At 39.2% G+C, this 19229-nt stretch overlaps 1 protein-coding gene across 1 annotated transcript in view; it reads right to left on the bottom strand.

Annotated features, from left to right (window-relative positions):
• Positions 1-19229, bottom strand: part of APBA1 (amyloid beta precursor protein binding family A member 1) — a 101126-nt gene that overhangs the window by 20019 nt on the left and 61878 nt on the right. Inside the window, exons 3-5 of the mRNA XM_068422350.1 lie at positions 8040-8141; positions 4542-4581; positions 1353-1498 (exon numbers count right to left, since the gene is read on the bottom strand). Coding sequence (XP_068278451.1) covers positions 1353-1498; positions 4542-4581; positions 8040-8141 — 288 coding nt within the window. The remainder of the gene's footprint in view (positions 1-1352; positions 1499-4541; positions 4582-8039; positions 8142-19229) is intronic.

The following is a 19229-nucleotide window of genomic DNA, read 5'->3' as shown; positions in this document are numbered from 1 at the left end:
GAAAGAAGCAGAATCTGTAAGAGAAAGTCTCCACTGTAGCTTTGGGAAGAACCCACCAAGACCTGCCAGGGTTTAGAAAGCTGAGTGAAAAATCTTTTTAAAAAATTTCACTGAATTCAGAGTCTCCAATGGACACAGATAAATCATTCTTTTTCAAAATGCTCAGTAGTTGCTTAAGTTTGTGGAAACTTTTACAGAGATGGCAGAAGATGACTTATCTGTAACAGGAAGGCTACATCTGTGCCTCTAAAATGCTAGAGGTGTCAGTGATTTTCAGACACAATGTTAGAACAACTTAGGTATTTGAACATCAGCAAAATTACAATTTCTGGAAGTGTCTCAATGGTTCTAATTGGAGCTTCCCTGTGAAAGTTTCATACACAGACCAAACCGAACACCTGGCATGGAAAACACTGAAAGGAATAATAACAGTAGGAAGCATCAGACGACCTTAACAGGCAGTGCTGTCGGCCTTGCTGATAACATGCTTCCTCTCTTCCTCTCTCTTTCACACAATTGCACACAGAGTCTGAGTTGGAATCCAAAATAAACTATACAAAAGAAGAACACACAAATATTAAACTAAGGAAAACTTGCAGATGAGATTGTGTTGGTTGGCTTAATTAGCAGAAGATGAAGCTGTGTGCCTACCACACAGTTAGGTATGGGTAGTGGGAATATTGCAGCATCCTCTACAACCCTGCAATACTTCATCCACACACCTTAATTTCACTTGACAATGTCATCATTGTAACTTACAACACAGCAGCATGCCCATTGCTTGTCACAGCCAGTACAGAAATCGGTGGGCATTTCTGTTTTCCAAACAAAGAAAGCATACCAGATTCCAGGACAAATTCTTTTTTTCCAGACATCTCTGTACCATCACAGGCTTTTTTTTTTCTTTTTAAATCAGCTCATAGCTGTTATGTGGTGGAGAAACTAGTATCCACAGCAGGGTCAAAAATAACTGCAGACATTACCACAGTACCAGTTCCATCAAGTGCCAACCCAGAAGCAGCTGCAGAGCTTACTAGTTATACCCTAAACCTGTTTACCCTCAATGCCCAGGTAATATGTAACTTAGACCACCACTCCCTTCAGATTCTGGCTTAGAGTACATGGCACAAGTATTACTATAGGGAATTAAAATGATCTGGTAACTTTTCCTTATCCGTCTTGTTCAAAAAGCAGGATTAAACATGTGATTTATTTTGCAGAAATAAAGATGAGGCACTTAACATCTCTGAAACCACAGATAACCCCCCCCAAAAAGCCTACTGCATATGTAAGAAGTTCATATCCGTAACCTTAAGGCACCCGTATAAGAAGCAGCAGGAACTATTCCTCACCTTGATCCTGCTGACAGCTTCCTGAGCCTGCATCATTCTCACATTCTTGGAGGGGGTTTTATCAGAAAGGAGTTGAGTCGAGCCAAGGTAATTGGCAGCAAAAATGATTCCATCGATTAAGTCTTCAGGATCGCAAGGTCCAGGAACTGTAACACATGAAAGCAATCACTGAAGAAAATCATGCTGAACCACGGCAAAACAGCAGTGCTCTGACAACTTGAGCCTGGACCTGATGGCTGCAAATCCTCCTCTGAAATACTTCAGTTTAGCATGATGATATGGCAACCCATACTTTCAAAGGTACAAAACACCAAGCAAATGCTCTCAACACCTCTCCAGCAAAAGCTGTAATTGTTAATCCAGCCTGTCTCTCACAATAGATCATTTTTTTGTGACCAGGGATCACCCTCGAGCAAAATAATCCCTGTGAGTTTTCACTGTTATAAAGGGACAGACACAGTTACTCAGCTCGCCCCTCACCCATCAAAACCAGCCTTGCAATTCTAAGACCGACGGGCACAAACAGAAAGAGGAATGGTGCAATTTAATAACAGCCATCAGCCACTTGCTCACTTGTGTGTTAGCCGCAGTTAGTATCACAGGCAGAGGAACCTCCCTGGGAATGCTTTACAGGTACAACACGCCGCCCCTTACCAAGAAGACTGATCGCTCAATTAAGCAAAGTACTTTTATGTCATAGACCTTTAAAAATCGTTCTTAGTCTCAACAAGGATACTAAGGTAAAGTAGAGTTAAATAAAAATATTGTTGAATATACAGAGCACAGGCTCTCCTGGTGGCAAACCAACTCTCTTAGTCCCACATATTCTTAATGTTCTGCCTCCCATCAACTTCTGTGGAAAGTCAGAGGGTGATGAAGTGTTCAGTGCCTAACAATGCAAATCCTTACAAAGCAGCATTTATGATCCGTAAGTCTTTTGGTGTTTGGCAAATATATCTAAAAATTGTATATGTAAAAATGTTGTATTTTAACACTTTGCTACACGTTAAAATTGTCATGATCCAAAGGGGAGGGTGGTTAACCTAAGAAGCTTCTTGATTTCTTACAAGTAAGGAAAAACAATTGATGTTCAAGACAAGTGAAACTGCAAATCATCTTACAGGATGCTAATGGTAAAGTGTCCACATTTTATCATCAAAAAAATAAACTGGTTTTAGGTTTGCTTTTTTTTTCCCCTCTAAGAACAAAGCAAAAACCCTGCAACATCAGAATTGAGTTTTTATTAGTTCAAGGGGTATCTTGAGATATAAGGTGATGGGGCTTAAAGTTTAACTCAGATGTCAATTTTGATCTAATTATAACAGAAGAGATTAACAACCACTCAGAATGAGCATGGTTAACTTTGGCCCCAAAGAAATGCAAGTCACTATTAAGACTAAAATAACAAAAGAAAGAGGTGAAGACAAGTATCACACTGAAACTACATACACAGAAATAGATGTATAAATCTTATGAGCAAGCTTGTCTCCTTTATGGTTTCTTTAAATAAGAAAATTTATGACTAGTAATTTTAAGATGCTCATCTCCAGTGTGAAGAATTGGTTCAGACACTACATATCTGGAAAACTCTCAAAACGAACAAGTAACTTTCAAGTACGTGACCCAAAGAAATGGAATTTTTTCCTTAGGTAAATTTACGCATCTGGAAGTACTACATATTTGCACACCCTTCCAGTCCTGAAACGATACAGCACTTTAAGTGTTGCTATTTGTTACTCTACATGTCAAGGCCTTTTCACCACTTCCATCACTTCACTATAAAGGGTACAAAACCCTTTATAGTACAATTTCTTATCAAAACACAAAAACCATACAGACTGACAAAGGTGTAGATAAGTTTCCCATAAGGTAGCATATTAAACCCAGAAAAGGTATGTGCTCTGTTTTCATCAGAGATGAACACACAGACAGCACTTCTTTTTATAAGACCCCCTCCATTTATTACCTCTGACAATGAAATTATTATCAGAATGAAAGTGTAGCATAGGTACTAGCAAGTTTTTCTTGGACTGCTAGTGCATAAAAATAGAAAATTTGTTTTTTTAAGGAATTTTGCACTGGACCAAGATCTAAGAAAATTTTAGATTACATTTTTTTTCTTTTTAAGGAGGGGAGGATTATTTAAGATAGCCCTTGATAGACAGGGCTACCACTAGGAGAGGAATTTCATTTCTAAGAGAGATCCTTCATTGCTGCAAAATTCCAAAGCTCAGCTAGTTTCAAAACAGTATCTGAAATTTACATTAGTTGACACTCTGGCAACAGACTCCAAACTATGCAGCTCATACACTGAAGACTAAAACAACGATCAGTTTGTAGTCTAAAGAGAATGATCACAATCATTTAAACACAGCACACTGTAAAGCAATCCAAGGAGTTCCAAGACAGTCCAAATCATGTATCACATCAACTGTATTTCTGGCATTTCATCAAGCATATGGAACAAATGCTCTCAGGGGAAAAAAAAAACCAAATGAAACTTTGAATTTTCTGCTTCTGTCATGTTCTCGTAATGAAATAACTGGGTTTTATAGCATGCAGTCGTCCTGTATGCACAGGATGCAGACTCATACAAAAGGTAGCAGCAATTCATGTAGCAGGTAACTTGCTTTTTCACGTTGTTCTGAATAAATTCAGCACAAGTGTAACCTTAACTCTAAGACAGGAAGCACTACTTAATTAGAGGACAAGCAGCTGTAAAGCAGTGCAGATTTCCTCTGGTAGGCCTGACAATTAATCCAATTAATTTAATTCTGCTAGTTAATCCAGCTGAGACTGGATTGAGCCTACCAATGGAAATCAGTGCTGGAAGGAGCACTACAGTCCTCTTTGCCTAGCCTATTTTCCTTGTCCACACACAGCCATGTGTTGTGTAAATACCATAAAAAAATTAGTAGTGTTTTAAGTGATACTGATAAAAACCCAGAAGAACTGAGGCAGAAACCACAAATGAAACACCAAAAAAATAAAAGGTCCATGATTCTGAACTTCTGAAAGAGCATAGCAGGATTTATCTCAGGTTTCAGATTGGACACAATTTAATCTAAATCAGTATACCCAACTGTAGCAGCTTTTCTATTCAGCAAATAAAAATAAAATTTTATACATTATAAATACTGGAGTTTTTTGGATATGAAAAAACATTTAGAAATTGTAGAACTATCTTACCTTCAACATAGGTTGGAAATGAAGCCAAGCTTTTTCTGGACTGTAATTAAGACAAGAAGGATTTCAAACAGAACAGAGCATGCACAAATATGCATAAAAAATTTCTCCATGCCAAAAAAAAATAAAAAAATAAATCAGTCATAGTTATTAGCAAAGGCAGATCACCATTTATTAATATTTATTATTATATTTAGTATTTTCGAACTCTAAGCACCTACTAGAGTTAAATTCAATGTATTCTGTTTGTGTCTTTATCTATCAGGCAACATGCTACCCCAGTTTTCAGGTACTTATTGGTGTTCAATATATTAACTGTCTACCAATAGGTGCTCTACTTTTACTAATCAAGAAGTATGCAGGAAAATACATTGTATCTCAAAGACACTGGATCTTACAACTACAGGTAAATATATGCAGGAATATATAAAATCATGCTATACTGTTATTATTCATGACTGAAACCATCAGCTCAGTCAGTTATTCATTAACAAAATTCTGTTACTCATTAACCAAATTCTGTTATTCATTAGGACTGTTGTTAGATGTATCCCTCACCTTAATACAGCCTACGGAAAACTTTCTAGATTTTAACAGGTTAGGTAACAACCTGTCTTCTGTGGGGTAACTGAATTCACTAACACCTCACCACCAATTATGTTTACACTGTACCAAGCACATCTGGCAGCTTCAATTTGGTAAAAGGTGAACAAATAAAAAAACCCCTCACTTGTATATGTAAATACACAGTCTAAAGTAAGACCTTACTTCCAACTGCAATTTTATGTGAAAGACTGTGGCTAACACTTCCAACACCTGAAAGCTACAACTTCCAGTACGACTCATCATTTTGTTATAATGAATAACGTAAAACACAAAAGAAAATTAATCAAAGAAAATTCTATATGGTGATATATAGATGGTAATAGTTATATTGAAATATTTGCTGCTATCCTATGTGTGGCAGATAAAAATTTTGTATAGTCCAAGGATCACAAAACTTACATGAACCTACAACACACTGTAGTAGCAGTAACTTCTCAAATGACTGCTTAATATAATTTTATTAAAAGAAAATCTATATATGATCAGAATAACGCATATCTTAGAAAATTTCCAGTATATTTCCAGACAATATACACTGAAATATATGCCGAATTATTTTTCCTTATGACTGGCAACTTACAAGGTTCTGTGTATTAGTGGAAAAAACAGGTGAACTAGGAAAGCCACAGTTATGTGACGGATTGAGTAACTAATCCCAGGCACTCTTTTCCACTGTAACAAATAGAAAATGGACGTAACAACATTTTTCAACCAATGATGCTTTTCTTGCTATAAAATAAAACAGTTGTGAAATAAAAACAAAAGGTGTGTGACACAGTAGCAGAGCCTGCGCAGCCTTTAAGTACTTGCTGTTCCTTATGAAAATGACTAAGCTGTACTGCAAAACCAAGAAAGCTCTCCATCAGAGATTGTACTAGCATAAATAAAGATGTCAATAAACAACGATCTCCTGCTGCCAAAGCATTTAAGCTGCTGTGAGGACACTGACATGCCTTTTCAGATCTGTGGCTCTTTCATCTCTTCAGATGAATGTTTTTACAGGACCACCTACCCATACAGACTTCAACAATTGTTTGTAATTGCTGCTGGTGTAGTGCTAAAGAGGGAGACTGAACCAGTGGACTCTGACAGGCCTAGAGGACAAATCCCTACACACAAGAGACAGCTCACGCATATAAATGCCCTTTCCAAAGTACTTTTTTTTTTTTTAAACAGAGTGAACAAAGTCTGTAATTACAGATTTGGCAACTATTCAGCAATATGACTAGCTGATGCAACTTCTTTTCAGGATAGAGTGGTGTAAACCATCACCATATATACTTTTATTGCAAAAACTCACACTCAAAATTAAGTTGTTTTGTTCATTACTTAGGTTGAAAGACATTCTACTAAGACTACAGGAAAATAAAGTAACAGGTAAAGTTACCAATAGGAGGAAACCTACACCTTTTAATTTTACATATCCATGAATAATGAAATATCAAATTCATTAATGTTTCATTATGCTTGTTAATCTCGTTGCCACCCAGTATTATAACATTTATATTTTAAAAAAAAGGTTTTACTAAGACCTAAAAGTCATTTGCAAAAATTATGAGGCTGCTTTCTCACTGTTGTTCTTGCATTGGAAGTACTAAAGCAGGCATTATTGTTCACCTGAAGGAAACAAACAGCGTGACACATCCTACTGCGAAACCTGTTTTTATATCACCTCTGACACTATGTGTGAGCACATCCTAAAAACTGAAATGAGTAACATCTTGTTTGTTTTCTTCCTCTGTGTAAGTTTATTGATATTTTAAAATTGCTAAAAGTTATATTTGTAGTGACAATATCTGTACTGAAGAAAGCTAAAGACTTTAACAAGCTAACAATATAGTAGATGCAAATTTAATGGCACAATCTATTGTTGAAGGCTTTAGCACATAAGAAATTACAAGTTTCTCAAATCTGTTGAAACCTTTCATTATTTTCTAAATGCAAATACTGACTGGCACAAATACATACATGTTACAAGCTTTTTTATCTCTTGATAATAACAAAAGAAAAAAAAGAAAGAATGGATTACTAATTAGTGTTTCAATTTTAATCAATATTTCCACTTATAGTAGATCATTTTTTTTCATTGTGGAAGATAACTCATGTCTTGCTACAAGTAACAATATGGTATCTTGATAGACTACAGTTTCTAGATTTTTTTGAAGTTTAAAAAACAAAAAGCAAATAAACCGAGTATTTGCAGATTTTTGTGTTTACAGAGCCAGCCATTCTATACTAATCCAAATACTTATGCCAAATTATTTTCTTTTCACACTGCGAGAATTTCTACTCACACTTCTCATTGTGTACTGGTAGAACAACTGCAGTGTAAAAAGCTGCCACGTGAGGGGGGGGTGTGGGGGAAGGAAAAAAAAAAAAGTAAGTATTTAGCTTTATTTTGAGAAGCCTGGAATCAGGAACTGAATTCTGACTGTGAATCAGTGGCAGGTCAGTTTCTACAATGACAAAATATTAAGAAGCATAAATTACTATCTAATTAATTTCATTTAAACAAGCTTTTCATCTGTCTGAGAAACATTCTTTTGTTTGCCAGAAGACATTCTGCATGGAAAAAAGAAAAGGGCTGCTTCCTTTTGCCTCTAATACAGAGGTGATGTTTGCTGATGGTAAATCAATACCTCCCAGCCTGTTAAATAAATTTCGTGGCAGCTGAGCACACAGTCAGAAATGCCATGATGAACCGTCTTAAATATGTTAGAAATGCAGTCAGACAGACAGGCAAGCATAAGGGAAAGGAGCTACAAATCAGCTTTTCCGAGTTTGTTACAATTTTGGAAGAAGAGAAGGGAATGCACAGGTAGAAGGGGGAAAGGAAAATAAAAAGGCTTAAGCAGCATGAACAAGACTGTGGCTTTGAAAAAGTATTCACTCTACCTCTTTATTAGCGGAGGCCTCTGCTGTACTGCAGACATCCTGGTGATGTTGCCTACTTGATGATTCAGCACCCCGAGGTGAAGAGGAATCTGGAGATGGAGACTAGACATGGCAAGAAAATTAAATAATAATATGAGTGACCAATACAGAAATTCTTCTTTCGTATTTTCCTCTAACTTGGCAGTGGAAATAAGAGATTAAAAGAAAAAACAAAAGAAAACAAAAAAACCCAAGACGAACACTTTTAAAATGTTGTAACACTTGCTTTTTATCATAATGATCACATACCAATATCTCAGTGGACTTACTCTGAACAGCTAAACCTTTCAAAAAAAGTCTGTGTTTATTTGTCAGTAATGTAGGAAATGAAGCGGTTAGAAAGATAAAAAGCTGTATTCAGTGACAAGCAACACTCAGCCAAAAATGTGTGTCATAAAACTGTATTTTTCCAAGGTGACTGGGGGATCATCTGATACTGGTACTGGGCCAACCACTTACTGTCAGCGTTCAACTAAGCTGTAGTTACAGGACTTTGAGTTGCGCAAGTACATGCCTATTGCATGCAGGCAAATGACTGTGAGCTTACTGAAGGCTGCAGGCAATGCAGATCGACGTCCTAAACTCTGACATTCTAGGAAAGAAAAGATAAAGTCCCTAAGAAGTAAGTTGTGATGGGAGACAGGTGAATTGACCATGACCAGAACACAGGGATTCAGCTAAAGACTATTCAGTTGTCAAATTGGAGAGAGTGAAGAAAAGACTGCAATCTCCCCATAAGCACACATGTTGTCAGGTTTAATTAACCTGAAGTGCTAAACTAACCTCCTCTGAGCACAGGCAGGCTGCAGTGGTTGTCCATAAATGTTATTCCACCATCTTACAAAACAATTTTTATAAATTGTACAGAGTAATATCTATGTATTCAAGGACTTATGAATATATTTAAGGACTATTCCATACCAGTGTGATCAAGAACTATGATTCCTCATCCTAGACGCAGCACAAACTTGGAAAATATTTCACAGTTTGTGCTATGATCTCAGCACTATACGCGCTCTCTAAATCAGATTTCCTCATTCTTATCCCTTCATCGTAACCAATTCAGTGGAAAAACTGTCTTTCCAATCACGTCCTAGTCATTCATGATCATCAAGAATGTCATAGCAGAAAAACAAAGGGAACAGCATAGAAAAGCAGTATCATGGAATAGTTAGATCTATGTGATCCATCAGCAAGTATCTTGGTAAAGGGAAAGAATGCTTTGGGAAGGATATTCTAATCATAGGCAATTCCTAATGAATGCTGGTGACACTAAAAAGCTGTAGTGAAGCATCTGAAGTCCAGAGCAGGGGGAAATGGTATGGGGGTATGCCACAAGAACACAGAACGTGGAATTAATGAAGGTGACCAAACTGAGTATAACACTTCAACCCAGCAGGCATTTTTAAAGGCAGATCTTAAGGAGATACCTGCAAAACACGTCAATGCGCATGCGAAAATGTGAATCCTCAAAGGAAAGTTTAGCATTTAGCTATGCAAGCTGGGTGTTTAGCCCAGCAGCCTTGGCATTCTATACTCTCCTTTGACACAGGGAGTTTGGCCCTAGCTTTGCCAGCTCAACATTCATCAGTGATGGCAAAGCAGCCAAATACTATTCTTCTGGTTTCACAAACAATTGCATGACACAGCTCTTTTCTAAGCCAACGAGTCATACCAGAAAATGGCCACACTTCCAGTGCTCTGAGCTGGCAGCAGCTCCAATCTAGGAGTGCCCTCCTGCTATGCCTCCAATCCAGCTGAAACATTGAGTTCTATGAAACAGTGTGCAAAGAAGTCTAAGTTTTGCAAGCTTAGCTTCACAGATATGGAACGAAAGAAGAAAATAAAATTCCCTTCTCCTCCTCCTTCTCTTTACCCTCATTCCTTTAAAAGGTCTATCTTGGATAATCACTAAATATTACCATTTTAGTCAACTAACAAAGAATTCCAAAGATTTAAGAAGCAATTCCTTACCCAGATACCTCCTGGGTAAAACGGCAGTCCTTTCTTCTCCCTATATTTTGAATTACAACTTCAGGGCAAAAAGGAGACGCAGCTGTGAAACAGTCCCTGACCAGATGCAGCTGTGAAATGGTCCCTAGAATGCTGGCATGTGCCTGTGCCATCAGACTGAAGGATTGCTTATTGCACTGCTGGCATTCACGCAGGGGCTGTGGAAGAGATACAGGCTCCCCTGACTTGCTGTGTAACTACCAGAGTTACAGTGCCACAGTGACTCAACTGCACAAATGGCAACTCCTATTTACTTAAGGAAGAGTCCTCATAGTGCTCACATTCCCAACAGTTACATAGTTATTTCTGTATTAGGATTAAATATAAAAGGTGCACAATACTATCAACCTAATAACGGCATTGGGATATTGTAGGATTGAGCTTTAAATATTAGATAAAGAAAGTAAAGTGTGTATCTTAGCATAAATGTTTCCACAAAAAAAAAAAGTTGTTTAAAATGTCTGAAAACCCTCATATTCAGACACTAAAGTGATAACAATAAATGATTTAATTTAAACCAGTTGGTTGCTGACATTAAGAAATTTTGCACCATTAAAAATGTATTAACAGTTACTCCAGTAGCACTATTCAGTAGTAGTAAATACCTTTACTCAGCTATTTTCACCTAAAAAGTATCAGAATTAAGCAGCCACCAAAATGATCACACAGCTTTCCACGTGCTCTGTTTGAATGTCTGCTCAAATTTTTCTGGGGAAAAAAATACAATACCAAAACTACCAAACCCAAACATCCTACAAAGTTTGCTACATGACATGATATGCGAGCTGTCCCCAAAAACATTTGTAAAAAAAAAGTTCAGTTTGAAGAATAAACACTCAGTTCTCTTCTGGACCAAAATACACTTTTAGAAGTACCATATAAAATGCATAAGGGAAGAATGCAGTCACAGAAAGCAATAACAAGAAATATTTTGATACATCATAGTGGATAGACAACTTGCGTAGCTTCTCAAAACGCTACAAATGAAGTCTAAAATAAATGCTTAGTGATTACTTCACTGTCTGTTAACAAAACAAATTTTAGAAGCCTAACAAAAATGCTGTCAGAACAAACACAGTAAGTTCATGTGAAGCACGCTGTTATTACACAGAGAGGTCCATCAATGGAATTATGAAGTGGTTTAAGTGCAGCAATAAAAAAGTACTAGTTAGCCCATTTCTCCTCTTGAATATCTACTTACATTTTTCTTACGATACTCAACCTGGTACATCCAAAAATTCTCCATTTCAATTTTGGTGGTGTTTGACTCTAACATGCAACCCACCCCACCCGAGAAACCTTCCTTGCTATTGCACAGAGGGATTTAGTAACAGAACTTGTAACAGGAGAGGACTGTGTGGCATCGTGTTGCATCTAACCTATCCAGGTCAACCCCGCTGGCTACTGAATAGCTCATGAAGACGAACATAGCTGACACTGAAACATCTTCAAATATAACCACCTGCTCTTGCTTTATAAAAGCAGTGCTGTTTTACCTGCTTTTAGCAGCAGCTTCTCTGAAAAGAGTAGAACCTAGTGGGTCACACGATCACACACAAGGCTGGAACAGAGGGGATGAAATCAACAAATACTCCAGCAATGAAAGATTCACTTAAACAAAAGGCCATTACTTATAAGACACTAATGTTCACCTACCGGCTTCTTGGCAGAGGAATGGCAAACATAGTCTTCCTGTATATTAGTTCAGAGGAGACAACTGGATAAAGCAAGGCTTTTAAATTTATTTGATTTCAGTGATAAAAAGTCTCCTGAGAGGTACCCATACACATTAGGCAAAGGTCAAAGCAATATGAAATATTCAGGTCCAACATGAAAGTATAGTCAGATGCATAATTTCATAACCACCACTCAGTATAGCTCAACTATGGCAGTAAATCTCTTAGGTTTTAGCACAATTATGTTGTGGCAGAATATCTACTGTGATTTGAACAGTTCAAATTCTATTCGCTAAAATGTAGAGTGAAACCATCAACATATGTTTATAACTTTTAGATGGCATAAAGTACCCATAAAGAATGGAGATGAAAGCTAAATTTCCTTACAATATAACAAGTCGTCATTATTCATCATCTTTGTTAAAAATGTGGGGTTTGAAAGAATAAAACCAACTCAGAACTATTGTACACATACCTGCATACTATGACACAATCTATGCAATTTAATTTATAATTGTGACATAAGGGTGAAAGTTAAGTTTGTACTGTAGTTGTGATGTAACTGCCGTTGTGGTGTAACTGCCTCTGCACATACCCAGTGCACTTAGCCATCAGTTTGCTGGGTGGTCCAGGACCTGCCCCTGCCCATTTGTGAACAGATGATACAACAAGTTGACCTGAGACAAGGTAACTGACTGAACTGCTCATTTCAGAACAAAGCATTTGACTAATTGCTGTAGGACCTCTCCATACAGGAATTTCAGGCAGCCTCAGAGATCCCTCAGCAGGCTCCTCCTGTGCCTATGACAAGTGAGAGGCACCATTCATCGGTTCAGGGTGCTAACCACTGTCCTGGATAGGGACTCCGGCTGACCCAATAGCTTCCCTATGCAGTTTCTGCTGAAAAAACAACCAAAAGGTACACAGATAAGATACTTGCCAGTTCACCAGAAACTATTTCTGCAGATGCAGATAATATCATGTATGACAGTCTTATGTACACAGTTAACGTAGGCGGTGTTTTGTATGTAGCTTAAGGTAAACTACGGCAATGGATCACAGGTGCTAGAGTGGTCATGTAGGATTGCAGACCAGCGGTATGTAAGACCCACCCAAGAACAAATGCAGTTTAGGGAGTCTTAGTTTGGGGAATCTCCCCTGATCTAGCTGACGATGCCCTGCAAGGGCGGAGCCTCCTGCCACTTGCCACCACCTGGACAATGATTGACAATCTCACTTGAGAGATCTGACTGTCCACACATGTTACACTATGCAAAAGCTCTGAATAAACTAGCTTTTTTAAAACAAACACACTGTCCATCAGAGTTTGCACAACACCGAGTCGTAATTCTTCAGTAAAATTCATTGAAGTTACAAAAAATAGAGATTTTGACCTAAGCAATAACTGTGTGCCTCTGTCAAAGTCTTTGAAGAAAGACCTCCACTGGTTCTTGTTACATTACTAAGCCTCAAATACAAAACAAAAATATACCTAAGAATACACAGAGGTTTAGATTTGACACAGAAAATTCTGAGTGAGCAAACAATATATGTAACTGAGTCCATTATGGCAAGATGGCCCTTTATTTTGCCCATTTCAAAGAGTCTCTTGGCCACATGAGTCAGTAGCATTAACCATGTAGTATTACAGTCACACTCCGTGAGCTGGTAACTTCTCTGTGAATAAAATCTTAGGCTGTACGGACTCTGACTGTCCGTCAGATCACACACACGCTATGCTGGCAGGGTTTGTCCAGCAGCACGCACAAGGGATGGAAGGCTGCCAGTGCAGCAGGGCTCCTGGAAGCTGATTCAGCGCTGGCTGTTTCTCTCAAGTACGGACTTCCTTAGCTGCACTTTCACTTGAACTTCCAGTTCAAATGCAGCTTCATGCGCCAGTCTGAAAAAATTAGTGTGGATCCCTCCTGTGTTTTCAAAAGACTTTAAAACTGTAATAACTGCTGTTCTAGTTTTCAACAGCACAGAAAAATCACTTGATATTGCTTTCATCTTTCAAGAATTAAAACATAGTAAAACAAAAAAAAATCAAGGGGTTATGTATCCTGTGCACACTGTAATTTAAAGGCCCATAAGTCACCTGGAGAATGTGTGTCTTCAAGCAGACTAACTGATAAATTTAAGCCTTCTTCTGTGTGACTGATGAAACAGCACAAAGCTTTCTGCCCTGTATAGTAAAAGGCTTTTTGTTTGTTTGTTTTTTTTTAAATTATTTCTGGTTTGGGTTTTTGGGGTGTTTTTTTCCTGTATAAGTTTAAGATTGTTGTCTCTCACAGATGAAGGAAAGATGACCTGTATTCTCTGTGCTCAACCAACAGTTTTAAAAGGTCTACTCAGAAAAAAATATCCTATCAATATAAATTCATGTTTATTTAATTTCTTTTCTTTCTCTTTTTTTCCCCCTTAGTTCATCTATTACTGAAGCCTGTTTAATTATTTAAAACAGACTTCTCTATTGCTTTGTTAATAATACATTACTCCTGCTGTGCAAAAAGTGAAGCAAATTCATCTCCATGAAAACACTTCACTTCTGGAGTTATCAGAATTGACAAAATCCTGCAACTGAGAACTCAAAGGCTGAAATAAAATACACGTAATCAAAAAGAACAGAGAAGCAAAACAGTGCAGTTCATTTCTGTTCTACCTGAAAGGCTTGTCTTCAGCTCTGAATTTCTGCTCCATGATCCATCTACATGGTTTTACTTTATGTTAGGGTTTATTCCAACATTGCACCACCTCAAGTGTCTCTAGAGGAACAGACACTGTGAACACTGATGAGTGGGATTCACAAAACCGAAGTCTTGGCAAGCAGCAACAAACGGTGCATTCAGGTCAACAAAATTCGGCTCTCAGATCTCTAACTCTATGGATAACTGAATGGACCTCAGAAAAAGGTCATGGTATTTGGTTCTGAAATGGACAATTTCTCGCTCCAAACCACTGTTTTCTCATGATTATGGCAGAAGTGAAGCAGGCAGCCTGTTTCTCTTCTCTGGACATGAGAGGACAGAAATGCTCTCTAAATACCAGCCAAAAAAAAATCTACTTGAGCTTTTATGCCTTTCAGCGCTTATCTAAGTATGTCTCTGTACTTCCACAACTAAGCAAGCCACTGTTCTCAAAGCTCTATGACATTTTAAAGATGCCTTTTTGGACCTTCCATTCAGTTTATACATCAGAATATTTAATTGTATTCTGAGATATTCACTACACAAAACTATTCCATTTTCCACTTGAAAATGTGTTCATCCTTAAGTCAAGATCCATGCACTGCAGATCTCTTCTATGTAGACCTATAAACACCACTGTTTCTGTGCTTGGCTAGGCACTTTCACAGCATGTTTCTGGTGGAGAATCTGACAGAGAAGAATGATGGGCAAGAGCTACCTAAATGGGATATGGGCCTTCTTTTACAGTGAGATAACTGTGTGCAACTCACCTTTTGCTAAACGTTATTCCCCTCCACCACTCTCAGATATGGGGGTACCATAAGCTCCATGCTGGTCTCCAGCTGTGAACATTATTCAGTAGGATGTGAACAGATTCTTTCCCCTTTCATACTCAGAAAACACAACCTAACTACAGTTCCACAGTCTTTTCCATCATGGGTCAGTTTCCTGATGTCACATTATTGCAGTTGTGCAGCTCTAACTGCTAGTGTATTTGAAAAAGATATCCTCACAGGGCCATACCCAAGTGATGGTCTGCTTTGGTTTAAAAAGTTTTCTGACAAACAGATTTTGGAAATACCTGTCAATTGTTCGTATCTCATATGTGTGGTAAACTCATAAAAAAATCTTACTACATTTATTCAAAGGACACTGAGAGAATTTTTCAGCTTTTATCAAATATACAACACCTTCCCCAAAAACTAGATGTCCAGACCATCTCTTATTCAAGTGAAAGCATGCATCACTAAACCAGGGTGCACAAAGCACACAACAGCAAATACTCTCCATTGTTAAATATTAAGCACCTACTTCAGTACACTATTTATTTATTTACAGAAGTCTGCTACCTGCCTCCTACATCACAGGACTATGAGGCTTATTACAGTAGAATTGTCCATGGATTGTGAGCAATTTTCTTTTTTTTGTATACCTACCAAATATTTCTTTTGAGGAGAAATACATAGGAATAACTGAAATTCCTGGTAGATTAAACTGTGAACAAACCTGAAAACAGGGCATCTTAAAAACAAACAGATACAGTGATCCGTAGCTTTCTTACCATCACAGTCATCACATGTCTTTCCTAACATTCCTTTCCCAAAATATACCCAGCTGCAGGCCAGCTGAACACTTCTGGATTATTAGCTTCTCAAAATAGTTTCTGGACACTTCCAACTGGTATTCTGCCAAACATTCTGCTGTGAATGTATCATCCAAGTGCTCAGCATGGAGGAGTGACAGTTGCTTTCTTGTGAAAAAAGCTAAAAGAGGTTGTTGCATTTAATGAGTCTCAACTGCAAATAATTCTTCTGGCTCCCTGGCTTCATTGCTCTCTCATGGAGAGCTCCCAGCTAAATAAAAAGTGACTGCTATTTGGACCTAGAGGTCTTACTACTTTCAATATCGTACGATTAACAACACAAACTGATTACAAATATTTTCACGTAAGTTCTACCTCTAAAAGCAAAATGGTTTTGTCAAAAAACAATGTGGGGATAATTTTCAAAGCAGATCTGCAAAATAACTGAAGATAATAAAAGCACCCAATTTGCATCACTTATCTTCAGCTCCTTGATATTTCTGGGGGAAAAAAAGGGTTTCTGGCTGAAAGTAAAACAGTCCCTTTATGTAGTCGCTTCTTATTTCAAGGCCAATGTTACAAATCAGACTGAATAACATCTCTGGCATATACTGGTTATGCTGAAAAGCTCCTGTCTGAGATCATGTTTTCTTCTCAAGGGAGACAGAAGAAAAGTCTACATTTAGATGAATGGGCTTTAACTATATTTTTATTATAATTGAAGACTCATGGTCACTTAGTCAACATAACCTAATTTTGCCCAATTTACTGCTAAGCAATTCTAGGAATGCTTTGTTAAAGAAAGCAGACTGTTGTTCAGACTGTTCATGAGTTGGCACCTGAAGTAAAGAATCCAGTAAAGCAAATACATACCTCATCTTCAGTGAAAAACAAAACTCCTACCCAGTCCCAAGTCCCTTCTTCTACAACATGTATTGCCCTCAATCTCCAACAGATCTTCTAAACTATTTGCTTAATTTACTTCCTCTTTCCAAGAACACAGACTGTCTGCACATCTACAACCATCATTTATCTTTGCACTGAGCTATACTGTCATTATACTTCACTGTTTTGACTATAGCCAGCACTGAAAATCTCAGTCAAGTTCTTACCTACCAACGAAAAATAGTGAGTGAGAAAGTAACTTCTGGTGTGAAATGGAAAACCCTATGTACTTCAATACCTAATGTAAATACAGACCAATGGAAACACCTCTTTTGTTTACTATATGAAATACCAGGCTGAGTCCTAGCACCATACCTTAGAAAAGTTAAATTCTGCAAGGTGCAGCAAGATTTTGGAGAGCAGCTGGAGCACCTTCAGGAAGGACACAGTGCTCTCAGGTTCACAGAATCACAGAATCACAGAATCAATCAGGTTGGAAGAGACCTCTGGGATCATCGAGTCCAACCATTGCCCTGACACCACCATGTCAACTAGACCATGGCACTAAGTGCCATGTCCAGTCTTTTCTTAAACACATCCAGAGATGGTGACTCCACCACCTCCGTGGGCAGCCCACTCCAATGTCTAATGACACTTTCTGAAAAGAAATGCTTCCTAATGTCTAACCTGAACCTCCCCTGGCAAAGCTCGAGGCTGTGTCCTCTTGTCCTATCGCTAGCTGCCCGGGAGAAGAGGCCAACTCCCACTCCACTACAACATCCCTTCAGGTAGTTGTAGACTGCAATAAGGTCACCTCGGAGCCTCCCCTTCTCCAGGCTAAACAACCCCAGCTCCCTCAGCCGTTCCTCGTAGGTCAGACCCTCCAGACCCTTCACCAACTTGGTCGCCCTCCTCTGGACTCGCTCCAACACCTCAACATCTTTCTTGAAGTGCGGGGCCCAGAACTGAACACGGTACTCAAGATGTGGCCTCACCAGTGCCAAGTAGAGAGGGACGATCACTTCCCTAGACCGGCTGGCTACACTATTCTTAATAGAAGCCAGGATGCCATTGGCCTTCTTGACCACCTGGGCACACTGCTGGCTCATGTTTAGCCGGCTGTCGATCAGCACCCTCAAGTCTCTTTCCGCCAGACCGCTTTCTAACCACTCTTCCCCCAGCCTGTAGAGCTGCATGGGGTTGTTGTGGCCGAAGTGTAAGACTCGGCACTTGTTCTTGTTGAACTTCATGCCGTTAGTCTCAGCCCATCTATCTAACCTGTCCAGATCCCTCTGTAGGGCCTTCCTACCCTCCAGCAGATCGACACTCCCACCCAGCTTGGTGTCATCTGCAAATCTGCTGAGGGTGCACTCAATCCCTACGTCTAGATCATCTATAAAGATATTGAACAGCACCGGCCCCAGAACTGAGCCCTGGGGAACACCGCTAGTGACCGGCCACCAGTTGGACTTTGCCCCACTCACCACCACTCTCTGGGCTCGGCCATCCAGCCAGTTTTTAACCCATCGAAGAGTCCACCCACCTAAGCCCCGGGCAGCCAGTTTGTCTAGGAGGATGCTGTGGGAGACAGTGTCGAATGCCATACTGAAGTCTAGATAGACTACATCCACAGCCCTGCCCTCGTCTACTAAGTGGGTCACTTGGGCATAGAAGGAGATCAGGTTGGTCAAGCAGGACCTGCCTTTCATGAATCCATGTTGGCTGGCCCCGATGCCCCAATTGTCCTGCATGTGCCGTGTAATGGCACTCAGGATGATCTGTTCCATCACCTTGCCTGGCACCGAGGTCAGGCTGACAGGCCCATAGTTCCCTGGATCATCCTTCTGACCCTTCTTGTAGATGGGTGTTACATTTGCTAATTTCCAGTCAGCTGGAACTTCTCCAGTTAACCAGGACTGCCGGTAGATAATAGAGGGTGGTTTGGCAAGTTCATTTGCCAGTTCCTTCATTACTCTGGGGTGAATCCCATCCGGGCCCATAGCCTTGTGGGTGTCCAACTGGCACAGCAGGTCACTAACCATCTCCTCCTGGATTACAGGGGGTCTACACAGCCCCCCGTCCCTAACTTCAGGCTCTGGGGACCGAGTCTCCTGAGGACAACCAGTCCTGACATTAAAGACCGAGGCAAAGAGGCATTGAGCACCTCTGCCTTTTCCTCATCCCCTGACACTACACCTAACATTAGGTTCCCCAACCTAATGTCACTGAGACCATCACGGTACTGGGTGTCACAATCAGACAGTGAGGAAGCAACAGGGAGTTCTTTGATCCTCCCAGACAAAGACAG

The sequence above is a fragment of the Nyctibius grandis genome, chromosome Z (genome assembly GCF_013368605.1).
Source record: "Nyctibius grandis isolate bNycGra1 chromosome Z, bNycGra1.pri, whole genome shotgun sequence".
NCBI classification, from domain to species: domain Eukaryota; kingdom Metazoa; phylum Chordata; class Aves; order Nyctibiiformes; family Nyctibiidae; genus Nyctibius; species Nyctibius grandis.
This window is presented reverse-complemented; position numbering and strand designations above follow the sequence as displayed.